This window comes from Arachis duranensis, chromosome 6, assembly GCF_000817695.3.
Source record: "Arachis duranensis cultivar V14167 chromosome 6, aradu.V14167.gnm2.J7QH, whole genome shotgun sequence".
In the NCBI taxonomy this organism is placed as follows: Eukaryota; Viridiplantae; Streptophyta; class Magnoliopsida; order Fabales; family Fabaceae; genus Arachis; species Arachis duranensis.
Window position 1 is genome coordinate 7,159,832 of NC_029777.3, and position 11,868 is coordinate 7,171,699.

Here is an 11,868-nt window from a genome sequence, read left to right on the forward strand (position 1 = left end):
TTGAATAGTGAGACCTCAAGTTGTTAATACACATTTCAATCGATTGGGTAGCACACTTCAATTGATTGAATTTGGCATATCCATATTGTTTTCATAAATTCAATCGATTGGGTATCACAACCAATCAATTGGTTTGATAGTCCAATCGATTGGTTTTCAAATATAATTTTTAATCGATTGGAATGGCAAAAAAATTTATTAGGATCAATGGAAGATCTAATTCGTTATTGTTTTTGTTCTTAATTGTTAATAAACATGATAGATTTATAATAAAATAATTATTTATAAAATAAAAAATAATTTTTATAATTAAATAAAATATATGAAATTAATTTCTAATTAAAATTAAAAAAAACTATTTAACAGTTATTAAAAAAAACTTAAAAAATATATTTTGTTATGAGACCATTTAATGGTCCAAACGTTTTGAAACCACTAAATTCAGTGCCATATTTTATTATGAGACTATTTAATGATCCAAACATTCTGCACCATCAAATTCTTAACCATACTAATAGTAAATCCAAATTATAGTAATTTGTAGCCCTAAAAAAAACCCAAATTATAATTTCACTCACCAATTTTTCTTACTTTTCTCCCTTTATCCAATAAACGGGTCACTAAAATTCCCGACCCGATACATATCATGCAGAGTGGAAAATTCCCCGTTGACCCGATAAGAGTTCTTGCAGACAAAAAATTCAAATGGATAAACCCTTCCCACTGATCCAAAACCCAAATGGCTTCCTCACTCCACCACCACCTCCTCCTCCCTCTTCCACCCTCCCACCACCCTCCATCCCTCCACCATTCTCCAAACTCCGCAAAATGGAAACCTCCAACCCATTCCAAACTCTCGACCTCCGCCACCGCTACCGACAACACAAACGGCGCCATAGTTGAAACCCCAAAACGACGCGGCAGGAAGACGAAGAAATCCGGAACTGAACCAACAACAACCAAGCCCGAAAACGGCACCATGGAACCCCAAAACGCAGAACCTGATTCAGATTCGGAATACGAATACGACGACGGAATCAATTTCCCTTACGAGGACCCGCCATTGGTGTGCTGTTTCGGCGCGCTGCAGAAGGAGTTCCTCCCGACGGTTCGCGTGCACGAGTTCCAGATGCATCCTGACATATACTCCGAGTGGAAGATGCTCCAGTGGGACCCGCCGGAGTTCTCCCGGGCCCCCGGTGGCCCCCCGTCGAACGTGGCGGTGGCGCACGTGAGGCTGGGAGGGCGGGCCGCGGTGATGGGGAAGGTCGGGAAAGACTCGCTTGGAGAGGAGATGGTGCTGATGATGAACAAGGAGAAGGTGCAGACGAGAGGGGTGAAGTTCGATGATGGTGTTAGGACTGCGTGTTCTTACATGAAGGTGAAGTTTGAGGAGGGGAAGATGAAGATGGTAATGGCTAAGGATTGTGCTGAGGATTCTTTGCGTCGTGATGAGTTGAATCTTGCTGTTTTGAAAGAGGTACCCGAAGCAAAGTTAGATTTTTTTTTTTTTAACGATTTTGGTTTATGAAATTAATTTTTGTTGTGATGTTAGTTCATTGATTGAGAAATGGATAGACTAATGTGCGTGGAGGGTAAAATGTGAGTTTCATTTATTTTAGAAGTGTTTAGTATAATCTGCCAAACTGGAATTTTGCAAACTGAAAATCAAACATGCCTTAGTTTTGATGCAATGGAGTTTGTTGGGGGAAGATTGCTTCATCAATTAAGGTGCAATGTGGTTGCATGGCAATCCTTTGGTTTTGATATGAGCTAAGTAACGATTGTTGAGGGGAAAAGGGAAAAGAGTGAATATAAGCAATAAATTACAGCGTGCATTGTTATTTAGGTTTTCTACATTACATGGTTTGGGTGCGTCCCTTTTCTTGACTCCGAGTAACAAGGGGCTTGTTCACGTGGCTGCCCATGTAATGCAAATTTTGGTCCTGGAAACTTTCACGTTATCAAATTCCCAAGTTAATTTGTAGTTGAATTTAGATCCCCCAAAATTGAGTTTTTGAGTTGAGTTTAGTCATATGAGTTAAGGTTAAACTCTCCAATTTTAATAACCTTTAGGTTTAGCGAGAGTAAGAATTGTTATTGTTTAGTAAGAAGCTTGTACATAGATATTCTCGTGTGAACTGAAATAGTTGTCTTTTTTTTGGTGTGGACTACTGCAGGCTAGGATCTTCCATTTCAATTCAGAAGTTCTTACATGCCCCTCAATGGCATCGACTCTTTTCAAAGCAATTAAGTGGTCTAAAAAGTTTGGCAGCCTTGTATTTTTCGATTTGAACCTGCCATTACCTCTTTGGAGATCACGTGATGAGACGAGAGAAATAATAAAAAGAGCATGGAACGAAGCTGACATCATTGAAATTTCAAGAACGGAGCTAGAATTCCTTCTAGATGAAGAATATTATGAGAGGAAGAGAAACTATCAGCCCCAATACTATTCGGAGAGTTATGAACAAACCAAGAATCGACGGGATTATTACCATTACACCGCTGAGGAAATCTCACCTTTGTGGCATGATCACCTTAAGTTCCTGTTTGTTACTGATGGTACTATTAGGGTTCACTATTATACCCCATCTTTTGATGGGATGGTGATTGGAACCGAAGATGTGCTCATAACCCCATTTACTTGTGATAGAACTGGCTCCGGCGATGCCGTTGTTGCTGCTATTTTAAGAAAACTAACCACCTGCCCAGAAATGTTTGAAAATCAAGATGTTTTGGGTTTCCCTACTGAAAGTGCCACCCAGAATCTCAAAGAACAAGTTTATGTGCCTTCATTGTGGTGATAAAAATGGTTAGTGTAATTTTGTTTATCAAAAGAAAAAAAAAAGGTTTGTGTAACTCCCACTAGAGCTTAGTCCAGTCCTATTGTTTGATAGTGTTATTGTTTGATTATTTATCAAAAGTTCCCAAGAATTTTTCATCTCAAATGGGAGGAGTCATCAGAACATATAGTGTGAGATTGCACAATCTAAAAATCTGTTGACGATTGTCTTGGCTCCAAGTAATGTCATCCAATACCACTTCTCAATGAGCAGATGGTGGCGCCAATTTGAAAATTGTCTTCTCTGTTTTTGGAGCAGCTAAGTTTTACAACATTTTTTGAAGTCTAAGACCCCTCTAAAAATGAAAAAGGGGAAAACATTAAGGATGCACTTGGTCTGTGTTTTTGGACTGGGTACGTGTATCGTCCTCCAAGCTTTGGTCCTCAAGATCCAAGAAGTATCCCTGTTGAAATGGAGATCAACCAACCGTTGGAACCTTTGTTTTTCCCTTTTTAGAGAATCAATGGCTGCTTATGCCTACAGGCTACACCACCGTTGTGCCCTCCTCTCCCTTTACACTGCCGTGACCAAAACAACATTAAAGAATAAAAAATGAAACGCCGAATCTAACATCTTATCCGTTGTCATACTAATAGCCAAAGATAAAACTCACATAATCTTTGTGCGTAACTAACATTTAAGACTTTGAGTTTACGAATCTCTCATCTTATAAATTTTCGCTTATTCTTTCTGATGTAGAACTTTCTTCACATATGCTACTCGACAATGTTGTTTTATTGAATTCGTGCACACAGAAAGGCTAGATAAAATTAAGAGTAATTTTTGTCAGACAAAATTATAGAATATCTGCCTAGAGGAGGTTCAAGTATGTGCAAATTAAATGAAACCACTAAAGCCTCACTAAGGAGAGTGGATTGGATGGATGCAAATCAAATAATTATAACAGAACTGCACAAACGATTTTAAATATAAACTAGCCTATTGCGAAAGAGATACAAAACGGAAACTAACACCCTGACTTAATATATATACAAAATGGGGGGTTAGAAACAAACTCTTCTTTCTAACCTTCCCCCCTTACACTCAACAATCCTTTTGGGAAAACTGTTTTTGGATTAAAACTTTACAAAGACAATTTGACACAGGTTTTGCAAGCAAATATGCCATTTGATCTCAAGAATAGCAAACCTCTTCAATGTTCTCAGGCATTAACCACTTGTTGCTTTTCTGCTCAATGCAATAGCTCCTCATTTCTCTTGCTTTCATAGTAAAGGTTCTTCCATTTACTTATAGTAAGTATTCAACTATAAGCAACCTTTTCCACCTTGGGTTGAGAAACATTATCTTCATGTTGTGTTGAGCTCCCCAATTCAGTTAGTTTTCAAGAGAACAATTTGCTCATCTTTTTTTTTTTTCCTGAAAAAAGAGGTCCAAAAATTCAATAATAATACTGTAATAAAAATTTAGCTTGAAGTATCAGTTAGATTTCCAAATTAGACATTCAAGTAATTAGTAGGAGAAATTAGAAAAAGGATACAAGGGACAACTGATTCAAGTACCTACATGTTGTGCATCTCAAAGGCTGTGCGTTCTCACGTGTAGCAAAAGCAAAAACTTGAAAGCTCCTATGGAATTTGGAAAAGCTCTCTATGAGGAGGTATTCCATGTATGTAAGGAAAGATACAGGACATTAACGTCAAGCAAAAGTAGGCCATACCTCTTCTTTCCTCGACTTTGGGGCAATATTTAAGTGAAAATATCTTGGTAAAGATCTTGCTTGGTTGAACCAAATTGAATAGATTATGCTAAAGCACCAACCAGTTTGTATTCAATTTCTGTCCTGAAAACAAATAAATTACATTTAAGTTTTATGGTTATCATGATGAAAGATATGAAGTAGGACATTACTCACTATTTTGCTATCCATGACGTGTAGCATGATGGAGAGTTCAGCTATGTAAGAACTTTGATTGATGGGAAGAAAAAAAAAAAAACTAGTTAGAAGAACACTGACGGAATAAAAGACCCAGGCTCCTGAATAATATAATCACAGTGAAAAAAAATGAAGATAAAAAGACGCAGGCTCCGATTAAAATATTTGTATCTTCTTTTTTTTTTCATATTGTTGTCACTTTTGTTCGGAAAAAATCAATAGTGGCGCCGCTGATCTTTCATGCATGGTTCGGCCAAATGAGAGTTTCAGAGATGGAGTAGCCAATTTTAATATTTTCTTTTTCGATTTTTCATTCAGAAAGCTTCCTTAGTGTTTCGGTTTGTTTGGTGACTGTCATACAAAAATAGAATTTTGTAATTTTGTAATAATTGAATGTGTTCTTAATGTGTGATTGTTGATTTGATGTTTGTGACTTGAACTTGTGATGATTTTGTGCGTGTTTGATTTGTGATTAAATCTTGTTGATTTCATGGAATCATAGTCTGGTTATCATTGGACAGCCAAGAACTAACTATTTGTGGCTTTATTTGGGACTGTTTCTAAGTTTAAAACTCTTGAGAATTTGACAAGATTTGATGGTTGGAAGGTTAAAGTAAATTTTGTAAAAAATCGATAATCGTAAAGCTTGAAAATAGGTTAAAAATTAAGTAAAAAACTTGAAGAATTTTGAGAATAGGAATTTTGTATCTTTGATAAAGGGATAAGTATTGAAACAAAAATTTATTTTTGAGATTGAAATACTAATTTAATAAAAATCAAAGTTAGTTTTGTAATTATATAAGTTTTGGGATATTTTGGATAATAACTAAGAAGTTCAGGGGGTAAAATAAATATTTTATAAAAAGTGTAAATTTATTTTGGTAATTACATTATATGTAAGGATATTTTAGTAATTTATAAATTTTGTTCGGAAAAAATATAAATGTTTTAAAAATCTTAGAGATAGAGAATAATCTATAAAAACTTAATAATAAAGCTTAAGTTAATAAGTTTTGAGTAATAAAATTATTTAAAGTTTAAGTTAATAAGTTTTGAGTAATAAAGAAAAATACTACTCTTACTTCAATATTAAGATTATTATCTATGTATTTTTAAAATATTATATATTAGTAGTTTGTATTATAGCAGAATAGAAGAGTTAAATACTAACTTATTTAAAAGTTGTAAAAAGATGAACATAAGTTGAAAATCTTATGGTTCACTCTTTATAAAACATCTAAGGAGAGATGAGGGAAGAGTGTGAAGAGGATTTGTGGTATCAAAACAAGGAAAATAAAAGAATGATAAATAGAAAAGAAAAGAAGAAGAAAGAAAATTATTAAAGGAATCTCTACCATAGGAGAACAAATAGCAAAAACTGAATAGTTCTAAAGAATCTCTGTTATAGCCTTATAAGAGAGCAGAGTACAGAAAAAAAGAAAATGTATTAATTAAAAGAATTTTTGTCATAAGAGAGTAGAGGACAAAGATAAAAAGAATTTAAAAGACTAACTGTCACATGAGAGCATAATCAACCTTGTTTGGGTTTGGACCAAATGTATAGTGGGAACACCACACATTATAAACTGTTTTCCATATATAAGTATATTACAATATGTTTAAAAGTCACATTGTATGCGGCCTGACTGTAAGACTTATATGCACAGTGTATGCATCTGAAAAGCTATATTCGGGATTTGTGCCCAGGTAATATCGGAAGTGGGTAGGCAATTGACACATAAGCTCAAAACCTGCATAGGACAGACATGCATCATACTTGTTTGCGCATACTTCTCTATGATATATGTTTCTTTGATTGTGTATGTGTGCTTCTTGACTTGTAATTTTTCCTATATTTTTTGTTTGTTAAAGTTGTTTGTATTCTGAGATTTGTTGCTATTAGCTAGCTATTGAAGATTGTAAGTATTTTGTTGTCGAATTGATGTGTAGCAAGTAATAAAATGGACATAATTATCCACTCCTGTCCTACTAAGAACTCCCTAGTTCTTACTCCTTATTTCCACCCCTTTTAACTACAGGTGCGAATGTTTATTGCGAAGCTACAGGAGTATAAAAGAATATGTTTGCACATTGAGTTGTCAATAGAATTTATTTTTTCTCTTGCCTTATTAGTTTGAAGTTTTATTCAAAAGGATAGATTTTGTAGTTAGTTTTGTATGTAACACTATAATATATTATTAATATTAAGTATGTGAATATGTATTATTTGTTCATGATAAAAAGATATTAACCTTTTAGTGAAATTGTTGACAGATTAATATGTAAAGGCTCAATATTAAATAAATAATAAAAAAATTAGGTTACTAACGCTTTATTTTTAGTACGATCATGACGTATTAAAAATTGGTCGTTACAGCTCACAACTATTCTCTTTAAAACTATTGAAATAAGGAAAGGGTTAAAGTTAAAAAAAAATATAAGAATGCTATCTACACAAATTTCTACACCCACTTAGTTTACAATTATTCATTTGATTATTACTTTATTAGATATTAGACTAGGTGTGTGAAATTTCTACACAAATTGAAGATGATGATTGTGAGAGAAGAAAGGGAAGCAATTAAGCAAATGCTGAATCTCCTCAACTGCAAATTCATTATGGAATCAATATGTTACATTCTTTCAAGGGTTGTTATTTATAGCAGATAACATTTAACAGAAGTTAAGATAGGAAAGTTAACAAAAAACAGAAAACTAACTATATTATATTACAAAATTTATTACAATAAATATTTTATTATTAAATATTGATTAGAGAATATATAAATTAATATAAACTCGAGTTTCTTGCTTTTTTTTTTCCTTTCTTTTATTTTGGGCTCATTTGTTCATTGGAATAGATTTAGACAATTTGGTTTGAACTCTTGGAACATTGAGAGACAGGGAAATTCAGGTTTATGTAAACCCCTAAACAGTGAATAAGAAAAGGAAAATTGATCCTCTCCATTTTTTTAAACACTTAAAAGAATAAAATATAATTTTTTATTTTTAATTTTATAAGTAAAATTAAAAATAAATAAAAAAATAATAAATAATAAAATTAAACACTGAATATCATTTATTTTTTTTTCACTAAAAAGATCCACTTCCCAAAAAAAGTAGAGAGAAAAAGAGTGAGGTGTTACTTGTATACGTGAGATAAATTTTAATGGCAGGCAAACCAACTTTTGTCTTCTTTTGGTGCTCCGTTGTCTGATTTTCATGTAAAAATATTTGGTGTTTTTTTCTTTGTACGTGTATTGCAACAAATAGAGAATTGAAAAGGGCAAATGTGGCTCCACATGCACACCAAACCAGGGACTCCAAAATTTAATTTAATCTGTCAACTTGGTGTACGTGTAAGAAAGATATAGCAACATATAATTATTGTCTAATATGACGGAACTGAATCTGAACTTGAACGTACTCATCTGCTCCGGTTATGCCATGTTGAGGTTTTTGGTTTGCTGTGGGTGGTTGCTTATATTGTAGTTGGTTTTTTAGGTTTTTTTTAGTTATATTGAAAACAAACCATTATATATTGAAATGATCTAACTAGTTAAAAAATAGGTTTATTACAAAAAATAATAATAATCTTTTATTATTCTAATTTTTTAAATTTTAAAATTAAGAATAAAAAGAGATTGATTAAATTGGTTTATATTATAGTTGGTCTTTTATTTTTTTATATTAAAATAGACGTTGTATTTAGAAATATTTGCACAAGAAAATAGATGGGGATTTTCTAATGACTACTTCTATGAAAATATTTCATATAAAAATAGTATTATAAATTATTAGAAGGTTATAATCTATGAAAATATTTTTATGAAAGTAGTCAATTTTTTTTACCACCCACCAAAAGTTTGATGTGTTTGAACAAGTCAACTGTGTTTAAGTAAATTTTATTGGCATCACTATTGGGGGATTGAACAATTCAGGCGTAAGAGTATAATGGAATTTGTTAATTTATTCCCTGCTCTATGCCAATTTGAAAACTTTAATTCGGTGCAATGTATAGAGCGTATAATTTGAAAAGCAGGGCCCCACACCACCAATGAATTGGTGGTGGCGTACAAACTCTGTGTACTTATCTAACTTTCTTTTCAATTATTCTCTCACAGATGAGACTCTCACCTGCTCAAATCTGCCTGTCTTAACTAAACGATGAATCATTAGGTGTTTAAAAAGGATTATATTCATGTCACTAGTAAACTTAGACATACGAAATAATGGTGGATTTTGGGTGAAATTATCAATAATAAATGGTATGAATATATATAATATGTGCACCTAATAATTTCTCAGAAGAAATAGTACTAATAAACGGGTATTAATATTAGACGTAATTCAGGTAATGTAAATAACTGCTTGTAAATTACTAAATTTGTATCATAATATTATAGCGAGTAGTTTAATTATAATTATAATTAGTGTCTCTTAAAGAGGAGTCGTTATCAAAGATGAAGATGCATTCCACTATGGGGACTAGCTATCACGCTCCAAATCCAAAGGTACCGTTTCGAAGTTTTTCTCCTTTGTGTTAACTTTTCTTATTTGAATTGCCTGCTGTCACCGCTTTTTAATGAATCAAATCCACTAGGGGATTGCATCGTATGTAGGACAAAAAGAGGCATTAACTCAAGGATCTTAAAATGGATTGTTAATGGTTGAATTACTCCACCATTTAATTACCTCATTGACCTTTTTGGGGCACAACTTTCACCACCGGATCCTTCAAACATAAGAAAAATAGAAGCACATTTCCCTATAATTCTTTACCCGTTGATTCCCGGTACAGAAGAAAAAAAGCAAAACTCACACACCAATTGTAGTTACCCTTTAAAAACCTAGACCTAACCCTCTTTCCTGTTATGCCTCAGTGAAACTAATGCACATTCCTTCAATAAAAAGAAACAATTATACAAGACAAACGAGGAGTCAGAAACTAGAAGATTCACAATAGGATTTAGTACCAGTACTCGTACTATTTTTTAATCATTCTCAGACACTCCAATCCTCCAACGGAAACTTTGTTGTTTTATGTGGCAATGACAATGTAACAAGTAATTTCAAGTTCAGAGTATCCAATTTCTCTAAAAATAATATTAAATAAACTTTAACTATGATGATAATTAAGGTCTATATGTGCAAAAATAGATAAATGAAGTAGGAACCTCACAGGTATATATGATGATCATCGATCATGAGTGATGAGAAGGAAACTAAGATATACTACCACTACTACTACCAATGGAGCTTCCTAAGTCAGCATCGCATAAATAAACCAAGCAATAAATCACATGTCTATATCTATGTTTATCTACTCTTGCTTGAACATGTGTGAAGGAAGAACATCTTGAAGAAGGCCATGGTCGCTTAGAGGAAATAATGCATTGTTATTGGTGGTGTCCTGAGATGAAGAAGGAGGAGGAGGAGGAGGAAAATCAAGAGAAGGGAATGTATTAAATAAGAGTTGTTGATGATGTGGGTGTAGATAGTGTTGGTGGGAGAAGTAGGTTTGAGGCATTGATGATGATGATGATGAAGAGCGAGGCATTAGAAGTGGACTTGGATGTGTGTGTTGACCTTCATATGTTGTGACCACAATTGTTGGATCAGTGAAAGACCTTTCCACACGCTTCTTCACATTACATGATCCACTGGTGCAACGATAATAGCTCCTATATATACATATATTTATATAAATATGACCATGAACCATGTATATTATGTTATGAATTAGTAAAAATTAAAGGCATGATGATATAATATATAGTTATATTATATACCTTGGAAAGGGGCTGTTTTTGACAGCTTTTTGGCCGTACTTTCTCCATCTGTAACCGTCTTCGAGATGATCCACCTCGCTTTTTGTCATGAACGCGTATCGAGCTTCCCTCTCTCTTTTCTTCCCATTTGTCTTCTTCGCCTTCAACCTACCACAAAAATTCCCAATTAGCCCCTCCTATTTTATTAATTAATTTCTTCTAAGGCATTATCACATACACTTTGTCGGCGTGTTGAGATGACGGTGCAGCTTGGTCCACAGTAGTAGTGGTGGACACGGATGATGAAAGAGGTGATGCTGAAGTAGTAGTTGAGAGGAGCACCACCACCACCACCACCGTTGTAGTAGTCTTGATGCACACCGAGTAGATCCATAAACCCTAAAGAACCCTTCTCCTCTGTTTCTTGACACAAATCAAACACGCTCCATAATGGAATGTTATTGCTGAATAGTGATGATGCATCTTCCATCTTCACACTCATCATTATCTCCTTCTTCTCCATCTATTAATTCCTACTGCATCATTTATTTTGGGTTTTGGAAGAAGGAAGAAGAAAGTGTTTTGGAGAAGGAAGGGGAATAGAAATTAAACTAACTAAAACTAGAAAGTGGAAATGAGAACTTGTATGTATAGTAGTAATAGTAGTGGTGACTGGTGAATGTGAAAAAGCAACAAAAAGAAGATGAAGAAGAAGGCTTCATCACCGGCACTTGCCGGTAATTCTTCAGTACGGACAACTCCGAACAGGTTGCAGGAGGTATCAATGTATGTGTACTGTAGACGCTTACGCCTTCATACGTATACCTAGCTAGCTACTCCTTTGACCACCTTCATCTGTGTGTGAACGGGATTCTCTCTTTCTCTATTTGATTACTCTTTTAATGTTATAACCAGCAAATTAGGACGACAACATCACTATCATATCGTATAAATCCATTTTATTCGTTTTCTGTTTATCTCAGAATTTATACCAAAGCGAGGGTTCAAGAACAAATTACATTATACACGAGAATATTTTTGAAGCCTCACTTAGCCGCATATTAATTCATCTAGTCTTAGTTGTTGGATGCAAATTAAACCGACCAAATCACAGGGAGGCTGTTAGGTTTATTCTGATGTTACATCTAACATACATTTTCTTGCTTAGTCAAACACATGTTTTAATTAATTTACTTCTTTTAGCACCTCATTAGATCCATAGTTTTTCATTAATAACATTCAATGGATAAATATAGGGTTAATATCTAAATTAACTTTAAAATATATTCATGTGGACGTTTATAGTCGGTGGACGGCGACTAGTCTGCTTTTTCAATGTATATCTATATGATGAATT

At 33.7% G+C, this 11,868-nt stretch overlaps 2 protein-coding genes across 2 annotated transcripts; one reads left to right on the top strand and one right to left on the bottom strand.

The window, feature by feature from the left end:
* Positions 1-691: 691 nt before the first annotated feature.
* LOC107492371 (fructokinase-like 1, chloroplastic) lies at positions 692-3,504 on the top strand. The gene is made up of 2 exons (XM_016113390.3): positions 692-1,480; positions 2,181-3,504. Exons 1-2 carry the CDS (start codon positions 740-742, stop codon positions 2,805-2,807), a joined length of 1,368 nt encoding a protein of 455 aa, XP_015968876.1. The 5' UTR covers positions 692-739; the 3' UTR covers positions 2,808-3,504.
* A 5,886-nt stretch (positions 3,505-9,390) lies between these two features.
* LOC107492286 (WRKY transcription factor 23) lies at positions 9,391-11,034 on the bottom strand. The gene is made up of 4 exons (XM_052262925.1): positions 10,954-11,034; positions 10,750-10,880; positions 10,533-10,679; positions 9,391-10,424 (listed from the first exon to the last, which is right to left on the bottom strand). Exons 1-4 carry the CDS (start codon positions 11,032-11,034, stop codon positions 10,064-10,066), a joined length of 720 nt encoding a protein of 239 aa, XP_052118885.1. The 3' UTR covers positions 9,391-10,063.
* Between the last annotated feature and the right edge of the window lie 834 nt (positions 11,035-11,868).